The 25996-nt window shown below is 46.6% G+C and overlaps 1 protein-coding gene and 1 long non-coding RNA gene across 4 annotated transcripts in view; both read right to left on the bottom strand.

The window, feature by feature from the left end:
- Nucleotides 1-25969, bottom strand: part of ANKRD33B (ankyrin repeat domain 33B) — a 91050-nt gene extending 65081 nt beyond the window's left edge. For all 3 annotated transcript variants that reach the window (XM_027125324.1, XM_027125325.1, XM_027125326.1), the window contains exon 1: nucleotides 25362-25969. In XM_027125324.1, the coding sequence (XP_026981125.1) occupies nucleotides 25362-25715 (354 nt within the window). In that variant the 5' untranslated portion in view covers nucleotides 25716-25969. The remainder of the gene's footprint in view (nucleotides 1-25361) is intronic.
- Nucleotides 18816-24811, bottom strand: LOC113630148 (uncharacterized). Its single transcript, XR_003436835.1, has 2 exons — nucleotides 24700-24811; nucleotides 18816-23989 (listed from the first exon to the last, which is right to left on the bottom strand). It is a non-coding gene; the product is annotated as an uncharacterized LOC113630148 (long non-coding RNA).
- Nucleotides 25970-25996: the final 27 nt, after the last annotated feature.

Raw genomic sequence — 25996 nt, 5'->3', positions numbered from 1 at the left:
TAATAAATTTATTTATTTTATTTATTCATTTTTAAATGTATTGGGTCTTCGCTGCTGCACGTGGGCTCCCTCCAGTTGCAGAGAGCAGGGGCTACTCTTCATTGTGGTGCGCGGGCCTCCCATTGCGGTACCTTCTCCTGCTGCAGAGCATGGGCTCTAGGTGCGCGGGCTCAGTAGTTGTGGCTCACAGGGCCCAGCTGCTCCGAGGCATGTGGGATCCTCCCAGACCAGGGCTCGAACCCGTGTCCCCTGCATTGGCAGGCAGACTCTCAACCACTGTGCCACCAGGGAAGCGCACCCTGGCTATAAAGTTTTGATACCTGAAATGATGTTCAGAGCAAAGGAAGTCCTATGCTACATTCAAATTTCAACAATGCAGCTATAAAAGCTAAGACTAGCCTTTTATTTATATTATTATTATTTTTTTAAGAGCGTAACAGGTTAACACTAAAGCTTTACAAAAAAGAAATGAAAAAGAAATATAGAGTAAATACGTGTCGTAGTTTAAAATGGGGGATTGCATAGAAAAGGAAAGGTGGTCTGAGCACACTCAATTCTTCAATTAACAAGAGTTTCATTGTTATAATAGTAATATAAATGTCACTTGTTTCCAACTGTTAGAATCAATCAACAGATAAAATCGAGGTGTACATAAGCTTAATTACAGATTAAAGGGAAAAAATGTTATTAATCTTGTCAGTAGAAAGATAAGGAGGGCACAACAAGAGGTGATGGGAGCAGAGGAGGTAGGGAAAGGCCAGGAATGTCCTTCCCTAAAGGAGAAATCCAGAAATACTGACTAGAGCGGATGGAAAGGAAATCAAGGGTGAAATAAAATACATGTGTAGGTGCCTGACGATTAGCTTTTGTGATCTGTAACGTAAGTGCCTGACATTAAGCTTTTGATTGCTGAGGCATCCACTTCAAAGACATCCATCTCGAATAAACACATCGCCAGCTATTCGACTACAAAAAGAGGCAGGCGCCCCCCCCCACGCCCCCGCACATAATGTTCCTCTTTTTAGAAACCTCCAGGTGATCTAGATAGCTGTGGACAGCTTCCCTTCCTGCACTTTAACTCCCACTCTTTTGTTTTAAATTCACCCATAAAGAGTGAACCCTAGGCCCTCACCCTGCCAATAAAGGCACAACCCCAGGTGTTCGTTTTCCCTCTCTCTCTCTCCCCCCCCCACCCCGACGACCCTCACCACCTCTGCTGTGTGGCCCCAAGCATGCTGTGTGCCCTACAGGTCCTGAAAGTAATAAAACTTGTTCTTTCAAAGTTTGCTGCTGATTGTGGCTGACGTGTGTCTTGCAGTCCTACTAAGAACCACAAGGGCTGGTCCAGGCATGACCCTGGCTCTGGTGGGGAAATGTCTGTGGAGGCTGCCACAGGTAGAGTGGGCCCAGGTGAGTGCCCCAGGCGGGCCTAGCCTACAGCATCACTGTCAATAGGCTGAGAACACACAAAGCAACAAGGCATTAGAACCATAAATATGAAGAATTCTGGGTGGGTGTGTCTGACTAGAGAGAGGGGGAGATAGGAGTGCAGTTCAGCAAAATCTCCATCTGTCACTGCAGGGAGTCAATGGTATTCTCCCAAATGGATAAATCAATATGCCCATTATGAGCAAGCTGTACATCAGCAGGGAGTGGCTGCCAGAAGAAATGGAAGTGGGGATGGTTATCAGTTCCAGGAAGCAGACAGGAGAGGGAACGGTCTGGGGTGAGTAGCTGCGGCTATTCACACGAGCCCATCTGTAAGAGCCTCTTTTCTACCATGTACGTGCGTGACTTTAACTGAAAAGGAGGAAGATGTTCAAATGTACAAACGTCCGGTTATGAAATAAATGAGCTGTGAGGATGTAATGTACAGCACGGTTACTATAGTTAACAATATTGTATTTTATATTTGAAAGTTGCTAGGAGAGAAGATCTTAAACATTATCATCAGAAGGAAAAAAAATGTGCTAATGGGTGGTGATGGATGTTAACTGGACTTGTGGCGGTCATTTCACAAGACAGTCGGCCCTTGGTATCCCCAGGGAATCGGTTCCAAGACACCCACGGATACTAAAACCAGCAGACTCTCAAGTCCCTTATATAAAAATGGCCTGGTATTTGCACATCACCCACACACATTGTCCTATATATTTTAAATCATCTCTAGATTCCTTATAATACCTAATACAACGTAAACGCTATGTTAACAGCTATAAATACAACGTAAGTGCTATGTTAATAGCTATAAATACAATGGAAATGCTGTGGAAATAGTTGCCAGCTGGCAACAAGTTCAAGTTTTGCTTTTGGGAACTTTCCGGAATTTTTTTTCCAAATATTTTTGATCTATGGATGCAGATCTGCAGGTGTTGAACCCGTGGATACAGAAGGGCGACTGTATATACAAATATTTAATCATTATCTTGTACACCTGAAACTAATATAATGTTATATGTCAATTATACCTCAGGTTTTTAAAAATGGGAAGAGGAGAGCAAAATACTAAGAAGAATAAAAAAGTATATTAAATGGGAAAAAATTAAGCAAATAAGACCCTTGTCATTAAAGGTCAAGGTGTGTTTAAAGAAGAATCTGGAAAACGGATGGGTTATTTAACCAACATTGTTGAAAAGTTGACAATTATGCAGGAAAAATACACACACACACACACACTCCATATTTCAAAATACAGATCAAAGAAAATTAAGAGCAAAAATAAATATATACATACATATTTACATCCTAAAATAGTTAACTGATCGTGAGACAAGGAAGGGTTTCAATAGCGTAATAACAATGAATAAAAGAACAAATAAAAATTTTACTGTACATGAAAACATAATTTCCATTTATATAAAAAGTCATAAGCAAAATTAAAAGGAAATTTAAAAGCAGTAACCAAAATTAATGACATATACAGGACTAGTTAAGTAATCACAGAAATATATTAAATATCAGCGTAAATATACTGAGTACAATATTCTAAATGGATAAATAACAGAAAAATCACTAGTAAACAAATTAAAATAGTAATGAGACACCACCTACCCAACAAAAAAGATGGTACTTCAGATATTCACAGAAGATGGATTACTCAGTTAACGGTGTTGGACAAATCCCTAGCCATTTGGGAAACAATAAGGTTGGATCTTTACCTTACGTCTTATGCCAAAATGAATCATTAAATAACATACAACCATAAAAATGCTGCAAGAAAATTTAGATAACTATTAAATTTGCTTTAAAAAAGCATTTCAAAGCATGATAGCAAAGCCAGAAACCATACAGAAAAGGACAGATAAATCTGACTAAACAAAAATCTATTCCTTCTCAGCAAAATAGCATAAAAAAAGTAAAATGGCAAATGATAGGAACTTCCCCGTTCAGCCATGAAAAACCAGCTTTGATTGATCCATTCTCCCACTGAGAACAGTAAGACTGAGCCATTTGTTTTTAAATCTATTTGGAGGCGTCAGACTTCCCAGACAACCAGGACTTGAGGGCCCAATGCCCAAGAAAGAAGGTGAACGCCCTGCGATAAGCTTCCACTCTCATCCCTTTTCCCATCATGGTATTTGCTGATTCATAAAGGCTAAGAGACTGAGAAACCAAGCAGAGAGCAGCAGCAATGATCAGAGGCCTCTGGCAGAGTCGATCACAGTCTCAAGGGTTAAGGAGACAGCATGGGAGTTCACGCCTTGCCCAGGGTGACAGGCCTGTTGAACACCCCATGTTTTCTGTGGGAAGCCCAAAGGGCTAGGCCCACAAGTCAGGCAAGCCAGAGACAGGACAGACCTTACAAAGACCTATGTAGCCTACTATCAGCTGCCCCACTCTGGCTGCCAGAAGCAAATTAAATCTTCTCTGGTGAAAGACAACACTATCTAGAACTACTTCAATGTTTCATATACAGTGTCTATCATTAAAAACAACAAATTACCAGAGATATCAGGAGAAAGGACCAAGAGAAAAACAGACAGACAATAGAAAACATCTCCAAGAGACACAGATACTGAAGGTATGAGACCATAATTCACATGTAATGACAAAAGGAGAATTTTAGCAGAGAACTGAAATCTGAAGAAGAATCAAAAGTTTTAGAAATAAAGTATATAATAACTAAAACTAAGAATTTTAAAAGGAATTAAGAAGCAGATTAAGCTAAAAAGAGAATTAGTAAACTGGAAGATGAGTTGACCAAAAATGCCCAGACAGCGAAAAAAAGGATGGAAAAGATAGGGGGAAAAAAAACCCGTAAGAGATACATGGAGCATGGTAGAAAGGTCTAATATATGGGAATGTGGTGTCATAGAATGTGGGGGGGGGGGGCGGGAAAGAATGAGACAAAACAATATTTGACAAGGCTGTGGCAAAGAATCTTCCCAAACTGACAAAAGATATCAAGCCAAAAATTCAAGAATTCTACAAACCCCAAATAAGATTTAAAAAATACATGCCGGGGCTTCCCTGGTGGCGCAGTGGTTGAGAGTCCACCTGCTGATGCAGGGGACGCGGGTTCATGCCCTGGTTCGGGACGATCCCACATGCCTCAGAGCGGCTGGGCCCGTGAGCCATGGCCACTGAGCCTGCGCGTCCAGAGCCTGTGCTCCGCAACGGGAGAGGCCACAGCAGTGAGAGGCCCGCGTACCGCCAAAAATAAATAAATAAATAAAAATAAATACATGACAACTTGAAAAAGAATGTGGAACATGTGCTAGACAAAGAATAATATCTTAAGCATATTTTTTAAGTTCTTAGAACTCAGGAAGAAAAGACAGATTAACCCAAAAAAAAAAAAAAAGAGAGAGAGCAAGGGATATGAAGAAGTAAATCAAAGAAAGAAGAAAGCTAAACGGCTAGTAAACATGTTATAGGAAACATGTTTTAACCTCACTAGTCATCAAAGACACACATGTTAAAGTGAGTTATCATTTTTGACCATGAGTTAGAAAAGATTAAAAAGAGTTAAAATAACTAGCTTTGGCAAAGTGGAAGGAAAGGCACTCTCTTATCGTGCTGGTGAACACAAGCAGGTTCACTCTTCCTAAAGGGCAATTTGTTACCATGTATTATAGCCAGTCAGGATAAGCAGGTCATGTGGCAGTAATAAGCAAGCCCCAAATTTCAATGGCTATGACAAAAGTCTACTTTCCCACATGACATGTCCACTGTAAGTGGGCTGCAGCTCTTTCCCATGTTGTTTTCTCTCTACCTGGAATGTCACGAGTTTCATCACTGAGGGAAAAGAGGGTATGGTAGAGCGTATGCTGGGTCTTAAAAATCATGAGCAAAGCTACTCAAGTCACTTCTCACACTGAATCTGCCAGAGCAAGAGGGCCAGCCAAACATGACGCTACAGAGAGAGAAGTCTACTGCTCCAGGGAGAGGCAGAAGTCTTTGTGAAAATAACAGGACCCACCACGTGGACCCACACTCAAGATCCAACAATTCCTTAAAAGTAATCAGATCAGTGTGCAAAGATATATGCAAATTGCTGTAGTGCTCATAAATGACAAACTCGAAATAACCTCAACGTCCATCAGGAAGTCAAAAGTTTAAAAAATCAAAATATCCAAAATACAGAATATATTGCAGTAATTAAAAATAATGATGTGTATGTGCAGAAATGGAAACATTGCCTCAATAAGTTGCTAAGGAAAAAAGTAGATTACATGTAGCATAAGAAACGACTCAACTGATATCGAAAAAATTTAATTATCTCTAGATCAGCGATTTTCATATTTGGCATTTTACCTATCCATGTTATCTGAATATTTACAATAAGCATGTATGATTTTTAATGTTGCAAAGACCAATAAGCCATTTCAACATTTTAATAATTAATGTGCTGCATGATGAGGATACAGCGAAACAGGCAGTTTTATTGCCTGCTGGTGGAAGGAGAAATTAGTACAATCTTCCTAGAAAGTAAAATGGCCTTTAAAAGGCTCATACTCGTAAAGCTAATATACGTTCTAAGAATTGATCTGAAAAGGAATGCTCCAAGTGCCAATAAAAGATATACTAAGACATCCATTCATCAGAGCATTATCCACAGAGCAAAATCTCAGAAACAACCAAAACGCCCAAAAATGATTAACTAAACTAGGATGTGTACCGAAATGGGTTTTGAAAAAATCAAGATTCTAAAGCACTTTTAATATAGAAATGAGCTCAGAGTATGCTTAGAAGTGAAAAAAGCAGGATCCAAAATTGTATTTATAAGATAAACTTTAGAGATAGATAAACAGATGAACAGATCATATCAAACGTTAACTTCTTTATCTCCAGGTACTGGTCACTTGTTTTTATTTTCTCCTTTGTACTTTTTTTTTCCATTTTCCACACCTAAATATTTCTATTGGAAGCAGAAAGAAATATCTAATAAATATTACTGTTAAATGTCAGAGTAAAGGAGCAAGGATCAGAGGGTGGTGTGATCATTCATTCACAGCAAAAAATCAAGCTCTATCCAGAAGGAGTTTCACAATCACTAACATCAGAAACGTCTGCCCAATGAAACCTTCATGTACCCCAACTTCATTGCCCCTTGAAATTCAGCAGCAAAAGGGTCTCCCAACCTCTTAGCCAAGCACATACCGCTGTTGAGAGCCAGAAAACACATGATAATGACCAGAGAAATGTAAATGTAGTGGAAAAGACTCACATTTGCACTGGAAAAATCTTTTCCCGTTTGAATCAGCTCTGACTACAGGAGACCAACAGTAATTTCCTCAATTAAACATTAAGAGAGCACAGACACACACACACACAAAAGAGAGCACACCAAAAAATTAAGCATGAAAAGACCAGACAAGAACCATTCTGTTGGTCTAATGTTGTAATGAACTAGATGGAAAATAGAGATAAGAAAACATTATACACATATGTAAACACAGACACACAGTGAGTTACAGGATCGCATACACATGGTGTTTTCACAGTGTATCAGATTCAAACAATGACTTCCAACCAGGTAAAGACCCCCTGGCTCTTTCTCCTTCCTGTAGAGTTGCATGATTTCCTACTATCACATAATGGAAAAGAGAAATACAGCCGACCCTCTAACACCATGGGTCTGAACTGTACAGGTCCACTTACACATGTACTTTTTTCAATAAATATAGTATGTATTTTCATTTTTACAGATCTTGAAATCAACTAAGTGTGAGGGAAAGTTTCTGTCTGATTAGAGATCACAACATATGAATGCAAAACAACTAGGGTTTGAGTCCAGACTGTCCAAACTGTTTCTGCTTCCTGCCCTTGGGTGAGTCACTTATCAATTCCTTTGTTTTTCAGACAGAGATGGCAGTTGTGTGGGTTTTCCACTGCACAGGAGGGTGGAGCCGCTAACCCCCCATTGTTCAACGGTCAACTGTACTACTCAGTGTGGCACTGAGCTCATGGAGAAACTCTCAAGACCATGTTGCCGTTTGTCGGTTCCTTGAGGACGGGGCCCCAGGCCTTGTAGCTCTCTGGGCCTCCAGGCTCCTGCCCAGGGCCTGGCATGCAGAAGGCATCATCCCTGGGCACTGAGAAGGCATCAGGGAAGATCTGGAAAGGGTGGAGGATGGATGGGCGCCTCCATGCAGGTGAGGAAGGAGGTGGGAGGGGCCTAGCAGGGCTCAGAGGTGCCGTCCTGAATCTCTAACCCCAGAACCTCGCATCTCTCTGTTTGATGCATGCCCCATGTGGTGTTCTCAAACCCGGGTGGAAACCCGTCAAACCCCACGGCCCAGCACCTCCTCTTCCGACCGGGCACCCAGCACACCTCTCAGACATACAGGCCTCTGGGCAGCCAGGCCACAGGCCAACAGGGGAAGCCACAAGCCCCCAGGAAGTGTTTTTTAGTTTTAGGGGGTTTTCTCGGGGTTTCCTTTCATAAGAGGGAAGCCTCGTGCTCCACAGACTCACATAATCACATTCTTAAATTTCCTGTTCAAGAAATGATCCCCCAGACTTGAAGTCAGATCTAAAAAGCCAAAGCTTGGGACTTGGCTGGTGGTCCAGTGGTTAAGACACTGCACTTCCACTGTAAGGAGCGCAGGTTCAATCCCTGGTCCGGGAACTAAGATCCTGCATGCTGTGCGGCGCGGCCAAAACATATAAATAAATAAACAAACAAACAAATAATAAAAAGCAAAGCTTAAGGACACCGGATGACAAGCCCAAATACAGATCTGTCAATCTAAGGACAGTGTTTGGGGAGCTCAGCTTCAAATGCTATGTGCATCCGTGAAATAGTTGATGATCTAATTACATGAATATTGAAAAGGCATCAGTCCAGTTAGGTATGATGCAAGAGGCAAGCTCACCACACCAGTCCTAAAAACCTCTGGCCTGGAACACTCTGTCCTCCTGAAAGAGCACCAAATCCCAGTGAGACGTTACTAAAACTTTCACATCTGAGTGGAAGTGGGTCTTTTTTCTGCTGCTCTAACTGGTTGCCCAAGTCTGTCTCTTGAGTAGTATCACGAGACCACTGCTCCTGCCGGCTCCCCCACTTCATTCTGTCCTAGCCCCTCTGGCCTCCTGGTTGTTCCAGAACATTCCAGGTCCTCCACCTCACAGCCTTCGTCCTTGCTGCTCCATCTGCCTGGACCAATCTTCCTCTACAACCATGCAGGGAGACTCTTCCCTCCACAGTGTCTTTACTCGAAGGTTCTGTCCTCAGGGAGAATTTCAGCATCCACTCAACACTGCATAACCCATGCCCTGCCTGGTCTACCTCTCCTCCTCCCCAAAAGCATGTGAGCCCCACTTGAATGGGAATTCCCCCCTTTGCTCAGCACTCTGTTCCCTAGAACAGTGCCTGGTGCAGGGTACACACTTTTTTGTGATATTTCTTTTTAAAGGAGGAACTGCTGCACAGCGTTTGATAGTTTTCCTGGTAGAATGCACCGCACACCATCTTGCTAGGCATGAAATGGTCATCTCTGGCTCCTCATAAGCTTCATTATCAATTAAATGTCCACTGAACATGTGATGGCCGCCTCCAAGGTCCTCCTGGGTCTGGATGAAGATGGAGTGATCACCGTGAAAGGCAGACTCTGAAATTTGGAGTGGATGTGTCATGCCTCCTGGGGCTAATCTCCTCGTATTACATTTTTAAAAGCACAACTTGTCCAATTACGAGTATTTTTCAAAAGGAAAATACGGTCAAATGTTAAGATTCTAACCAGAAATACTCCAAATAAGAAACTGAGGAGTGTTTACAAGTGCTGGCAATTCTAATCATAGGTTTCTCTCATTTTGTGGACTCGGAGGAGCTGGTGGATATAATTTTTCCGCTAAGCCATGTCAATTCTTTCACTTTAAACAACACCTGACCAAACTTTCACTGAGAAGAGGGAGGAGAGAGCAACCAGGCTTGACAAATACTCTAGATCCTTCTACAACCTCGGGAATTTCTCCATGTAAAAGGCACTCTTGTCCACAACTCAAACAATTTTGCTGCCTTTATTCTCTATTTCAGTAATTTTCAAGCAGGGAGTGGTTTTGCTCCCCCCACCCACTCAGAGACATTTGGCAATGTCTGGGGACATTTTTGGTTGTCACACTGGGGCAGGGCGGGTGCCCTACTGGCATGCAGTGGGTGGAGGCCAGGGCAGCTGCTCAACATCCTACAATGCGTGGGACAACTCCCACAACAAAGAATTATTCAGCCCCAAATGTCAGTAGTGCCAAGGTTGAGAAGTCTCAACACGATAAAGGCCAATTATAGCAAGCCCACCGCTAACATCATAATCAATGGGGTAAAACTGAAAGTCTTTCCTCTAACTTCTGATACAAGGCAAGGATGACCACTCTCACCATATCTATTCAACACAGTACTGGAAGTACTAGCCAGGGCTATCAGACAAGAAAAAGAAATAAAAGGCATCCAAATAAGAAAGGAAGAAGTAAAATTATCTGTTTGCAAATGGTATGATCCTATATAGAGAAAACCCTAAAGACTCCACCAAAAAAAAAAAACTGTTAGAATAAACAAGTCCAGTAAAGTTGCAGGATACAAAATCTACACGCAAAAATCAATTGCATTTCTTTACACCGACCAAGATCTATCCAAAAAGGACATCAAGAAAACAATCCCATTTACGACGGCATCAAAAAGAATAAAATGCCTAGGAATAAATTTAACCAAGGGGGTGAAGATCTTTACACTGAAAACTATAAAACATTGGTGAAAGAAACTGAAGAAGACACAAATAAATGGAAAGATATAGAAGAATTAATATTGTTAAAATGTCCATGCTATCCAAAGAGGTACACAGATTCAACACAATCCCTATCAAAATTCTAATGGCATTTTTCACAGAAATAGGGAAAAGAATCCTAAAATCCATATGGAACCACAAAAGACCCCAACTAGCCAAAGCAATCTTGAGAAAGAAGAACAAAGTTGAAAGCATCACACTTCCTGATTTCAAATTATATCACAAAGCTATAGTAATCAAAACGGTATAGTATTGGCACAAAAACAGACACATGGATCAACAGAACAGAAGAGAGAGCCCAGAAATAAACCCAACCATGTATGGTCAACTAATTTTAGACAAAGACGCCAAGAATACACAATGGAAAAGGATAATCTCTTCAGTAAATGATATTGGAAAAACTGTATCCATTTGCAAAAGAATGAAATTGGACCCTTATCTTACACCAACCACAAAAATCAACTCAAAATGATTAATGGCTTAAATGTAAGACCCAAAACTATCTGTTTAAGTATTTTCAAATCAAGGTTATATAACTGGCAGCAAGACACAGTAGCCCAATTTTATCCAATAAGCAGATACAAATCACCTACTATGTGCAGCAAACTCTGTTTGACTGAAGAGAACACACGCTGAATGAATGATGCTGAGGACTTTCCCTCATGGAGCTCATCAAGCTCAGAGACAGCAATTATCAACAAATAGTTATAAAACAAAGCAGAAAGAAAGGAGTTTCATAAACAAATTGCAAATTGTGATGAGATTCCAAAGTCAGAAAGAAACCATCCAGCAAGAGGCACGGGAGTTCACGGGGAAGGTGACACTGCCTTGCAGTAGAGAGAAGGGAACGATGTGTGTCCCAGGGAGAATAAGGATCTACCATGGCTGTGGGGACAGAAAGTCACCCACTTCTGTGACACAAAAGGAAACCGTGGAAAATCAGGCAGGCATTTGAAACACTATTGTCAGGGGCCTTCAAGGAAAGGCTTCTGAAGATGATGCTGTTGTAACACGAGCCACACAAATGAAAATAAATCCAGTAGTCACACAACAGACTGGAAAGTGGTGAGATGCAGTGGGGAGACCGGAGAGGAGGTACCACATTTGTTAAAGTGAGATGTCTCAAAGCCTCAAGCTAGAGAGGTGGTGAGACTCCAGTGAAAAGTGGGGACCATCACTGGAGACTGTGCAGTGCTTAGAACATGACTGGAAATGGGAGTTGAGCGAGGCTGGGTCACCTCCAGGGTTGCAAATATGAGCAGCCAGCAGCATGGGGCAATCAGAGTCAGCTACGTAATTTGTAGCCTCAGTGCCAAATGAAAACAAGGGACCCCAGGTTCAAAGTCATTAAGAATGTCAAGACGGCAACAGCAGAGCAGCACACCAAACACAGGCCCTCTCACACACAGAGCACTGGAGCTGCACAGGTTACATCCCCACAGAGTCTTGGCAACAGAAATGGTGCCCAAAAGTTGGGGCTGGGGCGTTGGGATGACTTCACAGAAAAGTACAAGATGCTGGGAGGTTGGCGGGAGAAATCCTGCAGTTGATCTTGAAGGCAAGCGTGACTCTTAGGAGAGCAGTCGAGGGCTGAGAGCTGGCATCAGCTGTACAAGCCCGGGGGGCTCTGACAATCAAGTGAGATTCCCAAGAAATACACGAGTCAGCGTTCGGCAGAGACAGAACCAACAGGGGATACAGACACTTAAGGAACTGGCTCACACGATGGTGGGGTTGGCAGGCTGCAAACTCAGGCAGGAGCTGATGCCGCTGTCTGGAGGCAGAATTCCTTCTTCCCAAGAAACCTGCTTTTGCTCTTAAGGCCTTCAACTGATTGGATGAGGCCCACCCAGACTGTCCGTGGTCATCTTGAGTTCAAGTCAACTGATTGTGGCTGTTAACCACATGCACAGAATACTTTCATGGCACTAGTCTGGTTGAATAACCAGGTGTTATAGCTTAACCAAGCTGACATTTAAAAATAGCCACCACAGGGAGTAAAGGGAGAAGCGGGTTAAGAGAGCCTCAGGGCAAAGAAGTGGCAACCAGAAGGCCCAGGGGAAACCGGAAGTGGGCAATGTGTGGGAGACCTATGGAGTCCCAGGAGGTGGCTTCTGGAGGCGTGATCCCAGCTGCAGGGAATGGATGCTTTCGCCCCCAGTCAGGCCACGGTCAAGATCATGCAGACAACAGTGCCCAAAATGTTGCGGGGGAAGGGGAGGCAGGCAGCCCTGCCACGGCCATGAGCAGGTCCAAGGGGTGGGTTGGGAGGGAAGAAATCAGAGCTCAAGAGGGTGAGGCCGGGACCCAGGAAGGGACGCTTTCACAACCCCCAACAATGAAGCGGAAGACTGAGCTGCAGGGGCAGCCAGAGAAGGTGCCGGAACAGAGTGAGCTGGGGCAGGAGAGCCCCCCAGCCCCCGGGTCAAGGCTGGGCACCGGGCAGGCACCCGCCAGCCCCGCACACCCTTGGCCTTGGGAAGCAGAGAACTTCAGGAGCCTGCAGGCAAGTGAGTCTTGGGCTTGTGTGGAGTTTGTGCGTGTGTGTTCTTTTTTATGACAGAAGAGATCCAAAGATGTAAGAAGGGAAAGAGATGGAAGAGGCCGTGAGAGGCGGCGGTGGACAGTGGCCGGGTCAGGGACAAGTGGGGACCAAGCCCACTGAGGGAGGGGTTTGCACTCAGAGGGGCAGGGACGGCGGTGACAGTCCATCCGCGGCCTTCACTGGGCACTTCCCACGTCCCCTGCCCCAAAAACCCGGACAAGGGCAAAGCCAGGCTGGCCCTCCATCCTCTCTTCAAAATATTTAGACAGCCAGGCCGTGCCCAGGTGGAGAGAGAGCCTCCTAGGCAGAGCTGGCAGAAACATTAAACAGAAGATGGAAATGCAGTCGAGCAGTGGTACCCAAAGTGCGCATCAGAATCCCCTGGGAGGTTGTTGAACAGAGTGCTGATCTGTTCAACAGAGTTCCCGAGTCACGAGGCCCCAGGTGCCACTGACACTGCTGAACGGAGGCCACACTTTGAGGACCTCAGCGACAGGTCAGCAAGCCCAAGTAGAGGTGAACAAAAGGACAGCTAGGCCCAAGGCTCACTGGGAAATGGTTCAAGTTTGGGGCTTTGCATACTTTGTAAAAAACGTAATTTTTTATCATACACCATAATTTATAGGAAACTCACAGTTAAGACCCTGAAGGCAGAACCCACACACGTCACCCTGTCTGGCAGGCACCTCTTGTGGTGAAGTGTGTTGTATTCCTTTGCTGAGAAAACTGTCAAGATATGTTGGCATATAGTTCATCTTTCATAAAAACCCTTTTATAAGTAATGTAAACAAAGAAAGGAGCTAGCGGTTGCTTAGGGCTGGAGGGAATGGGGAATAGAGGAGTGAGAGCCGAAGGGTACAAGTTTTCTTTCTGAGGTGATGAAAATGTCCTAAAATGGACTGCAGTGATGCCTGCCCGTATCTGTGAATATACTAAAAAAATCACTTAATTGTACGGTCTTAAATGGTGAATTGTATAGTATGTGAATTATATATCAATACTGCTTTTTAAAAAACAATCCATTTTCTTCACTTTCCTTTTTAGATTATTTCCTTTTATTTGGCATTTTGGGGATTTCCCATCACTTAGAACTTCAAAGGCTCTGTTTTCTTTGAGAATCTTTTTTTTTTTTCTATTTCTAAGCATCTTGTGACTACTTAATTTTCAATGATTTCATTTTATTCATCTGAACTTTTGTTTTAAATCACAGAATAGCAGGATTCCCTATTTTTAGATACGGATATTCTCTTTATGTAAACCCATCCAATTTTCCACATAGGGACTCTGGAATTTTCTGAATGAAAGTCATACACATTGCAAATTTTGAAAAGTTATGTACCTCTTCTGCAAGTGGAAAGACACTTTAAATGCTTTTTTTTTTTTTACTGATTCCTTCAGTAATTGATGTGTTTTGCTCTCGACTGAATGTTTGTGTCCCCCCAAAATTCATATGCTGAAATCCTAACCCCCAGGTGTGATGGTCCTAGGAGATGGGGCCTTTGGGAGGTGATCAGGTCATGAGGGTGGATGACTGTCCCTACAGAGGCCCCACAGACCTCCTTCCCCTGCTCTGTCCGGTGAGGACACAGAGAGAAGACGGCCGTCTACGAACCAGGAATCGGGCCCTCACCAGACACCGAATCCGCAGGGCCCTGACCTTTGACTTCGGCCTCCAGAACTGTGAGAAATCAATGTTTGATTTTCATAAGCCCCCTGGTCTGTGGTATTGTGTCACAGCAGCCCAAATGGACTCAAACCTGTTTTAATACTCAACATTCAGGAATACCCACTTCTTTGAAAAACAAGTCCTTTTTCTTCTTACTTTGACGTTTTTCTAAAGTATGCACACTATTGATAAGGAAAGACAGACTCCACGCATTTGCTAAAACACTTAGGCTGAAACCAAGCCATTTGCAGGTGGACAGATGGAACGTGCCAGGTGCAAACAGAATGTTGAGGAGTTTTCAGTTATTTTCAAAGGCCCCTCAACCAAATTAACCTTAGGTTATTTAAAAAAACAAGGTAACAGTATCTTAAGTATTCTTGGACCCAGTAGTATTATTAGCAGAATCACTGTAACTCACTGCCTTTCACAAACGACATGAGTTAACTCCATACACTTGTACCTCACTCTAAACAAACCCAAAGCATTTAGATTTGCTTACACCGAACAACATTTTTAAATAATTATTTCTATTAAAAACAAATTCACCAGAGATTCCCTGGTGCATTTTAAGTAGCTGAATTTCTTAGAAAAATGTATTTATTCTACTTTTCATGTATGGCAGTGGAGACTTCACCCCGCTCCAGGCCCTCCCGCCATGGGCCCTCCCGATCAAGGGCTCTGCTGTCTCCCAAAAGCCTCCCAAGATAATGTCTCCCTTGGAAGACAGCTCTGTCCTGTGATCAAAGAACCCAGTCTAAGCGACTGCATTTAGGCAAAAGCTTCCCTCCCAGTGGGTGTGCCCCAGATACCATAACTTAATGCAGCACCTTTCCTCCAAAGTAGGGTTTCCAGATTCCGCTAAAGGAGGAATTCTGCATTCAGTGGGCCTTTCAGCTTCTCTGAGGTGACACTGTGTGCGGCCCCAACACGGGAGTGGCTTTCCTAGGTAGGGTGACCAACCACCCCAGCTGGCCAGGGGCACAGGGGTTTCCCAGGATGTGGGACTTTCTGTGCCAACATGAGAAAATCCTGGGCAGACCAGAGCAAGTTGATCCCTCTGTAGGGCCAGTGGATGCCTCCCACCATATGGGGACCCATAGCAGCTGCTTGTTCACGGCAGGACATCACAGCACATGGAGGTTGAGCCTGGGGACCTCAAAAGAGGAGGAACGTGTAGGTGACAAGACACACCTGAGTCACTCTTTCCCCTGCTCCGCAGTGTCTCCTGCGTCCCTTTTCACTGCGGATGAACTGGCTCCCCAAAGCACTGGATCATCTGAAGCACGACGGTCAGCAGGGAGAAGCGTCGTCAGGTGACACAAGGACTGCGCACCCCCAGCTGGCCATCGGGCCATCCCGGCGCCGCTGTACATGGAATTCATTTCCTAGAAACCCACCCATTTCCTATGACCAAGGAAAGAAGGCCTGACTCACAGCTCCGCAAAACCTTCCCGGCAGCTGTGTCACCACTGCTATTTTTAGCGCACGACTACTGTGTTTTCCAAATACAAGAGCTGGAAGGTCTAGAAGGCAGCGATGCAGCCTGGCCCTCCTGATCGGAGTGGGCAGGGCCAGCCCCTTGGGGATGCCTGTCTTGACAAAGTGGAGGAGAAGCAGAAATGGAAGGAAACTTTGGGGACCCATAGCAGCTGCTTGTTCATGGCAGGACATCACGACGGAATCAGGCCCTGAAAGTCCCGGGATGCACGAGGGCTCCCATCCAGAGCTCTGCCCTAACTTGAACTCACGGGAAATGCTGAAGAAAGGACAAGGGCTCGTGACCGTCCCTGGCACAACGGTTATCTCTGCCCTGCTTGGGGCGCTCTGCTTCCTCGTTGGTCATCAGTCTGGAGCCCGCTCATTGGCCTCCAAGCCTCTGCCTCCCCCCACCCGCAATCACAGGTGCTCCCCAGATGTGGCCCCAGCCCCTGCCCTGCCCCTCCGCCCGCTCCCGCCCTGCTTCACCTGCGCCCATGGCTCCAATTGCCACTTTCCTTGCGGTATGAACACGTAACAGGAGATTGACCCTCTTAACTAACGTTTACATTTACAAAAGGGTCCTTACCAAGCGGACACACCATTTTCTCGATCACTCCTCTTTGGTTAGAGGTTTCATGTGCTCTCATCTCTTCCCTTGGCTGAAATTGAAACAGCAGGACTGGACACCCATCTTGAGGTTAACTCACCCATAGAAACAACAGCCGCACTCACTAGGCACCTGTGATGTGGTACCCGCTGTACGTGTAAGTCACTTTTTTAGGCCCTAGAACCTCTGTGAGGTGTTGTTAGCCTCATAAAAAGCATCCCCGTTTTCTAGACGGGGATCTAGGGGAAACTGAGGATGGAAGGATCATGTGACCTGTCCAGGGTCATGTGACCAAACTAAGCCTGCCATCCTTGACCACCACACTTGTTTTCTACTCTCAGAATAAAGTCCTAGAGCTCTTCCAACAAGCATACATACCGATCACCAAGACCAGCTTAAAGTGAGTGTCGGTTCTGGTTCTGTATGTCTAGGGAGGGCCTGGGATCCTGCATTTGGGAAAAACGCCCAGAGGAAGCCATGCTGCTAACTCGTTTTACCACACTCGAGTAGCAGTAATTCAAACACCCAATACTCCCAGTCGGTCCCACTTCCCCCGTACTAACCAGCTCTGATCCTGCTTTAGTTTCCAAAATCCAGTCTATTCATGCGATAGGGCTGCAGATTAAAGGTAATGCATGCCTTCCTTCATTTTTACTAAACTTTTGATTTTGAAATAGTGATAGACTGGCAGAAAGTTGCCCCCTTGGGCGTTCTTCCCCAATACCAACATCTTGCATAACTACAGTACGAGAACATCATGAAATGGCCATGGCTGAAATCCAGAGCTTGTTCAGGTGTCCCCAGTCACGTGTGTGTGTGTGGGCGGGGGGGTTCTCTGCCATTTTAACCCTCATGCAGCTCCCCATAACCACCACCAACACAATCTAGAAGCAGGCCTGTCCCAGTTAGAGTACCACCCACTCCTCTCCCCAAAGCTCTAACCTCAGCAACCTCTAATCTGTCTCCATCCCTCCAACTGCATTACTTTGCGAAGGTTACATAAACGGAACCGTACAGCATATAATCCTTAGAGATGGACTCTTTTTCACTCAGCCTAATTTCTCCATCTTCCTTTATTTTTAAACTGACTTCACGTGTCTTCCTTTATTCCGGAAAATGTGCTACTGTGAATGTAACACCCTTTACTGGGCAGGCACTGCCCCTGAGCAGGGCTCGTGCCTCTTCGGCAGCCTCATCTCCACACCCGCCTCCGCTGGATGTCCCTCACCAGGGGTGGCCTCGAACCCAACAGTCAGTTAAGTTTCAGAAACAGAAGCCAGAGGGAAACGCTTGGTTCTCCGCCGTATCACATGCCTACCTTGGACGTGAACTTCCTCGGAGCTGACGTAGATGTGCCTTTGTAAGCATACATTGCTTTTCCGTTACTTTGAAATTGCTCTCAAATCCCACCACTCTAATCCAATTTTGCCACCAAGCCAACTGTCGCTCGGGATTTCACGTCTACCCGAATTTCTGTGTCTCTGACTTAGAAGAAATAAATAAGTAAATGCCACCTTCAACTGTCTTTCAAATTCAGGAACACCATTAAAAACAGTCTCTATTCTTTTTGTACACACACACCGAGTGACATCCAGGATTCTTAACATCCTACTTCATCATAAAATCCGACCTCATAAGAACACACACACACACACACACAGAGCCATACATACACCTTCATTCGACCAGCTGTCTAAAAGAATTACTTCCCAACCATCTGGAGTAAAGCCTATTTCCTTTGTTCACATATTTTAACAACTTCTCTACATCCTTCTTACTTCCTTTAATTAAAGGGAATTACGTATTGTTTTACATATGGAACTGTTTTGAGTTAATTTGGAGGAATCATAAAATGTCACATGGTTATGATTTAGAATTACTGGCCCAATAGGCTGTAAAGGCAGTCTCAAGAAATTTCAAAATATCATGCAGACCATAGTCTCTGGATCAGGTTTTAAAAATTATTTTAGGGACTTCCCTGGTGGCACAGTGGTTAAGAATCTGCGGGCCATTGCAGGCGACACGGGTTCGATCCCTGGTCCAGGAAGATCCCACATGCCACGGAGCAACTAAGCCCGTGCGCCACAGCTACTGAGCCTGCGCTCTAGGGCCCAAGAGCCAAAACTACTGAGCCCACGTGCCACAACTACTGAAGCCGGCGCGCCTAGAGCCCGTGCTCCGCAACAAGAGATGCCACCACGATGAGAAGCCCGCGCACCACAACAAAGAGTGGCCCCTGCTCGCCGCAACTACAGAAAGCCCGCGTGCAGCAACGAAGACCCAACGCAGCCAAAATAAATAAATAAATATTTTAATAAAGCTTAACAATATGTATTTTAAAAATTTAAACACCATTCTAAATAACTTCTAGGTCAGAAAAAGAGGAAATCATAACGTAAATGAGAACACAACAATAATAAAATATTACATATCAAAACTTGTGGGGAAAAAAAATGAAAGTGATACTTTGAAAGTTACATGTAGAACAAACCTGAAGGAAGGAATAAAAAGAAAAGCAGAAATTGATGAAATAGTGAGGAAGGAAACAGATCCAGAACAAAAGTTGATTCTCTGAAAAGACTAATAAAATATTTTTGACAATATGTCACAAAAGATAAACAGCATAAATTCAAAAATGTAGAAAAACAGCATATAATAATGTTATAGCAGAGATTAAAAAGAGAACTCTGTAAAAACTTCATACTATTAACCTTTAAAACTCAGGGGAAAAAAAAAAATGGAACAGTTTCCTAGAAAAATAGAGGTTACCATAGTGGATTCAGGAAGAAAGAGAAAATTTGAACAATCCTATAACCATCAGTTACTGACCTAAAGGTCTGATTGGAGGAATTGAACTTACAATTAGCTAAATAACATTTAAAGCTTTTCCTAAACTGTAGCCATATCTACTAGAAGTTGTCATTCAAAATAGCTTTGAATAATAGCTCACATATTATATTGATATGAATGTTAGATGAATAAATGAGGTTCCAAAAGGGTCCCTAAGCTCTCTTATTGTTTTAGATTTTTATAACACCTGCCTTAGTCTCCTTTACAAGCATAGGGTGGAAAAGAAATCAAATGTTCAAAATCACCCAAACCACCTCACAGAATTTCTAGGTAGCCCATTCCTCATGGGCAGCCAGGAGGCAAAGGTGGGAAGCTCAGAAGCCCCTTGGAGAGGCCCACGGGGGGGTCAAAAGAAGGATCATGAATAGCTTCCGGGTCATTCTAGAACCCAGCTCCCCGATACATCTAGCTGTCCTCTTCTCTGAGCCCCACTTTCTTCTACTACAAAATGATGGGGACCACTAGCCTCTAAAATCCATTCCAGCTTCAAAACCCCCTGACAATTGTCCTCCTAGGTTTCTGAAACCTTCATACACACACACACACACCCCAAAAGCGGCATTAAATCCTATAATCCTTTCCATCAAAATTAAAACCGGCCTTCAGGGGCTGACGCTTGTTGATGCTGAATGATTAGGACATGGGAGGGTCTTGATATCCTCTTCTTGGGCACCTATCTGAAATGTTTTTCAATAAAAATAAATTTTAGGTAAACAGAAATGCTTAGGGTTAGTGAACAGCATTCATTACAAACAAAAGCAAATTCACACTTAGAGGGTAAATCTGGGCTTGGCTTTGTAACTTCTTTCAGCAGAACTGACGCCGAACCTTATTTGCTCTGCTTGCTTCCTGGGAGCCCTGCCATGGAGAACAAACCTGGGCCAGCCTGCTGGAGGACAAGAAATCACATGGAGCAGAGACCAGCCACCCCAGCCAAGACCTTCCCAGTCCTGCCATCTGCAGCCAACCCCAGCTAAAAGCAAATCCAGCTGAGACTGGCTGAGCTGGGCAACCCTTAGCAAAATGTGACTGGTGTATCCACCCATGAGGTTTCACAGTTATTTGTTATGCAGCATTGCTGTGGCCATAGATAACTGATACACTTACATGAAGAACACGTGGGACAATATACGATACTACAGTGATGGATAAGCATCATCACGCATTTGTCCAAACCCACAGAATGTCCAACACTAAAGGTGAACCCTAACGTAAACTGTGGACTTGGGCTGATTAGGATGTGTCAGTGTAGGTTCATCAGTTATAACAAATGTACCACTCTGATGGGGGATGCTGACAATGGGGGCACGGGGCAGAATGTGCCTGGGGGGCTGGGTAGGGGGTATATGGGAAATCTCTGTGCCCTCCCCTCAATTTTGCTGTGAACTTAAAACTGCTCTTTAAAAAACTGTGTCCTTTTTTTTAAAAAAAATGAAAAAAACAAAACAAATGAGCCTCTCAACTGCTTCTGGGCCCAGAGCGGCCATCTTGGTCAGTGGAGAAAGGAAGAGGCCAACACCTGTCAGCCTGCCCGTCCCAAGCCCAGGCTTTCCCAGGCTCACTCCAGCTTCCCTGGTCTGGCCCCCTGGGCTCCCAGTCTAATCTGCTTATTCTCCCTTCTCACCCCCCTTCCCACACTTCAGAATGTGCAGCTAACACACTAACATACTGATACATCCCTAAACGGCAAAGCCAGGCTCCTTCTCTGCTGGATGACCCTCGACAGACGTATGGAGGCCTGAGGCCAGAATTCACTTTCAGCACCAACTAGCCAGTCCTAAGCGCATGCAAGCCCATGAATACTGAGGCCTGGTAAATGCAGAAGGGGGTGTGAGTTCACACTTGATTCTCATTTTAGGGAAAGGTGATTCCAAAGTTTATAAATCTTACTATGGCATTCAAAAAACCAACAAAAACAGAAACAAAACATTTCTCACGTATATGTCAAGTTAAAGGTCCCAGTCACTGCTACAAATCTATGAAACATTTAAGCCCCCCAGGAGCAAAGGGAGACACCCCCATACTGGGTCTGCAGTGTGGGCCTTCCTGAGCCATAGAGCAAATGGCTGGAGAGGCCTTCGAAAAACTTCAGCAAGAGGCCCTGGAATTTAAACACGCATGAGAAGAATTATATCAAGAAAGGAGTGGGAATTCCCTGGCGGTCCAGTGGTTAGGACTCCACGCTTCCACTGCCGGGGGCCAGGGTTCAATCCCTGGTCGGGAAACTAAAATCCTGCAAGCCCGGGGCATGGCCAAAAATCAATAAATAAAAATGAATAAAAAATTAAAAAGAAAAGAAAGGAGTACAATATTTTAAATTTAGCATAATTGGGCCTAATTTGGTACAAGAGCAGCTGTCTGACATTCAAACTGCCGTTCTGTAACAGCGAACACAGCACAGACACTTCCTTTGGTTTCAGTACTGTCTGCAGAGCTGTCAGGGCTGTAAGGCTGAACCTTGAGAGAGAAGTGAAGAATTAAGAAGAAGTGTGGTAGCTTCCATTGCCCCAGTGTCAGTGGGAACAAAACACGCATAAATGTACGAGACAGCAGAGCACACTTTGAATATTGCTGAAGAATTGTTTGACAGATATTTACAGGTTGCATATTCAATTACGCCATCCTTTTAGAGCAATAAATATTTTAGAAGACTGTGTTAAGCCACACCCGAAATTCTACAAACCTCAGGAGCCAGGAAAGAACACACCTTAAAACAAACATGATCCTTAGTTACTCCAGCCAAATGAAACCTCTGTCAGCTCAGGAAAACTCTCTTCTTAACTGACCAGAGATCAACAGCTCAACAAAAACACCCCCCCCCAAAAAAAAACATTTAGAGACATTTTTCTTCTGCTAAGCTGCTGCCGGCAGCACCTGTAATTCTATAGTTAATGCAATTACCTCTCTCCTCCAGCAAAAGCTCTTGGGTTCTCTGTAAGCTTTTTTACTGCTACTAATCATAGACCAGTCCCAAAGGGCTCCTGCCTCAGGGCCTTTGCACATGCTGTGCCCTGTCTGGAGTGCTCTTCCCGAGTTATCTTCTCTACATCTTTACTTGAATGTCACATGTCCTCTCAGATGACCACCCTACCTACATACAATTTCAGCCCTTAGTTTCTGAACACCTGGACTGTCCTCCCCAGCTCCCAGTGCCACTGGCTTGGCTAGGCATGGGAGGAAAGGTCTCCCTGAGGAGATGCCCTTCAGACCAGAACCTGAAGGCAGTGAGTGAATGGCCATCTGGGGAGGCACACCACAGCCCCAAGGTCGGACCCTGGCACGCTGAAACCACATTGTGTCCCGATTTCCTGTTTCTTAGCCGTCTGTTCCAGGCCGGCCTCTCGTCAGCTAGCCCCGGGAAGCCTCTCGGGCTTTGGCACCTACATCATCCCGCACTGCAACCAACCACACGGCACTTGCCGCCACCCCCTTCGTTCCATCTGTCTGGCTAGAATGTCTTCCCACCACCATCTCCAAAAGGCTCCCCTTGCTGGGCTTCCAGAATTGTCCTCAGCTCCCTGCTTCCAAGACATTTGCTCTGCATTATTATAGGGCCCCTCTCACATCCTGCCTTTGGCAATAAGCACTGAGTACTATTACTCTCTAAGCACTGGGTACTATTACTCTGAGTTCTTCCTCCACTAAAAGGCAGAGACTGTTTGATTCACCTTGGAGTCTCCTGCAGTGCCAAACGGTGCTTTGTACACAGCAGGTCTGCAATAACCACTCATTTTCCCATTCACTACAGGGTCATGTTTTGGACCTTGAGACACTTTATTCTTTCAAAGTGTTTCAGAATAGACAGAGGCTGTTTGATAAGAGCATCAAGAAGCCACTGGGAAGAACAGAAGCTCTCGCCTCACGCCTTCAAAGCCAAGAACCCAGGACGCTCTCCTTCTGATCAGAAGATAAAAGAACCGGGGGTCTTGCTGTTGGTGGGCCGAGTGCCATTTCTCCATCCAGATTTGGTGGGGAGCAGAAAGGAGACTCAAAGCAGAAAAACAAAGGGAGGCTCTTTCATCAAGGGCAAAAGCAGAGAGAAAAAGAGCTTTGCGTGGCCGAAGGAAAAAAGATAAAAAGCTGGGGAGGATGGCTCTTCCGAGCGAGGAGAAGGTAGGTGAGTGAAAAACAGGACAAGACAGTGAACACTGCCATGTCAGAGCGCTGTGTGTTAGGGCATCTCATGCTCACAACCCCAGGAGGTTGGATCTGCTGTCAGCCCTACATCACAACGGGTAAACTGAGGCAGAGGGGCGCTCGGAAGATGGAGCCAGCCTCTTCTGACTCTGCACTGAGGGAGGGGCTTTCAAAGTGGCCCAGAAACTCAGTCCGTCAGACCCAAGCCCCTTGGGGATGGTTTACGCTGTTCTCAGTGGTCTCCAATGCAGCTGTTTTCCAACTTTTATTTTTTGGCCCCAAAGGAAAAAACAAAGCCCAGCCCAGTGGAGCCTCAGAGTGGGGGCTGGGTGAGCCAGACCCACCCCTGCCCACTGGAGACCCCAGGCTGCCCGAAACCCGGCAGAGACCTACCCCACCCGTGTTCTTCCTGATGCTTGTCGGGCCTCCTTTAAAGCAGCCCTGGGTACCTGCTTCAGCAAAGTGAGGTCTCACATAAGCATCTGTTTGTGAAAAGCCACCTTAGTAAAAGTGAAAGCAGAGCCTGCAGAAGCAGCACCCACCGCCTGGCCACCAGAGGGAGGGCTGAGGCGCAGGCATTGCCGGGTGTCCCAGCGCCACCAGGGTGATCTGCCCACGGAGACCCCAGGTTAGCTCCCCCAGCCCTAGGGGCCTCAGGGCCGGCACCATCTGACACATCACACCAAGTGCAGAACCTTCCCCAGTTCAAATGCTGTGTCAAGTTAGACCATACGTGTAGCAGCAGAAAATGACCCTCCCCGGGGCTCCTGTCTGCCTAAAGCGGGCCCAGACCACAGTCGGGGGCGAACCAGCCGGCCCCCTGAGATAAACCAAAGGCACAGGGTCCCACCAGTTCCCAAGGAAACGCACATCTTTCTTATCAGGCGTGGGCTCCCGAGCAAAAGCGCCTTCCCTCCCGATCTGTGCCAGGCTGAGGCTGCGGATCCCCCGGGGACCGGGGAATGTGACGATCAGGTGAGATCTCTGCCACTGGGCACACAGCACAGACCACGGGCACTTGGCCACCGTGGGCACCCTTTGGTTTTTCCCTCCAGCTGCTTTGGTGGGTTGTGTTGTGAGAGCCAGCTCCTCTCAAGCCAACTTTTTCTAAGTGTTTCTCATCGTCTCTGAGTCTCGCCCTGACTGATGCGTACCCCGTGCCTCTCCCCGCCTCCACGCCCGCCTGCCTTACCTGCTGGGCGCGCGCCCCTCCGCGGCCCTCCCCGGGGCCTGGCTCTCCGCGGTGACCGTGCAGACAGCCAAGTCGGACATCACGCTGGCAGGTCACCGCGTGGGTCACCAGGAGCGGCCGGGCGTGGGACGGGGGAGGGGTACGGGTAAGCAGGGGGTCCCAGAGGAAACTCCGAACCCGGGGGGCAGGAACAAGCCGATCCGCGCTCGGGCGTGGAAGGGAAAGCGCGAGGGGCAGCGCAAGGGCCGAGGACTGGGGACAAGTGGGGCTCTGGGCAGAAGGGCTCTCCCCGGCAGGCGAGCAAGGATGACGGTCAGAGGGGACCGAGGGTAAAGGGAACCGGCGAGAGGCTTCCAACCCGGATCCCGGCGCGGGCCCCAGGCAGGAGTAAGAGGACTCCGGGGGCGGGAAACGAGAGGGGGCTGAGGTGAGCACGCCGGGACTAGCGTTGGCCCCCGCGGCGCTGTGACCTCAGGCAGATCAATCGTGCCGCCCCACCCCAGCCCGGGATGGGCAGGCCACCCAGGGCTCCACACGTGCCCCACGCCCAGAGAGCGAGGAAAAGGGTTCACCGCGGGTGCTGGACAGAGTCAGGATCCGGGTGGCGCAGGCAATAGGAGGTACGCAGAGGGCACCCGAAACCTGCGGGGACGCTCGCTTACCCGGCCGTTGCGGTCGGTCTCCTGCACCTCCTCGGCGCTGGGCCCCCGCCGCACCAGCGCCCTCAGCAGCCCCACATCGTTGGCGCAGGCGGCGCGCAGGAGGGTCGCCGCCTCCGGGACGGCCTCCGGGACGCTCTCCGCGCTCACGGAGCTGTACTCCTCCTCGCCTCCAAAAGGGTAGAAGGAGTCGTCCGAGGCGATGCTGCGGGTGTCGGGCAGACTCGAGAAGTCCTCGTACTCCTCGAAGTCAGCTGGGTCCTCCCCGGCCTGCGCGTCCCGGGGTGGGGACGGCGACTGCGGGGACACGCGGCGCGCCCCGCCGCCCTCCGGCCCGGGCCCGGCCAGCAGCACCATGCTGGCGGCCGGGGCGCGGGCCGGGGGCCGGGGAGCTGGCCAGGAGCCGGGGACGCGGGGCGCGCACCGAGGTCACCGCCTCTTGTCTCTGGCGGCCCCAGAAAAGCAATGCTCTGCGCGCCCCAGCTCGGCGGAAACGCGCGCCCGGCGGCTGCGCTCCAGGACTCCAGTCGCTGGAGGCTGAAGAAAGCCCCTAAGGGGTGGGCGGAGCCGCGGGGGCTTTCTGAGCGCGGCCGGCTGGCGCGGGGGGGGGGGGGGGGGGGGGGGGGGGGGGGGGGGGG

This window comes from Aethalodelphis obliquidens, unplaced genomic scaffold (assembly GCF_003676395.1).
Source record: "Aethalodelphis obliquidens isolate GAN/ISIS:26980383/991018 unplaced genomic scaffold, ASM367639v1 scaffold29, whole genome shotgun sequence".
NCBI lineage: Eukaryota > Metazoa > Chordata > Mammalia > Artiodactyla > Delphinidae > Aethalodelphis > Aethalodelphis obliquidens.
This window is presented reverse-complemented; position numbering and strand designations above follow the sequence as displayed.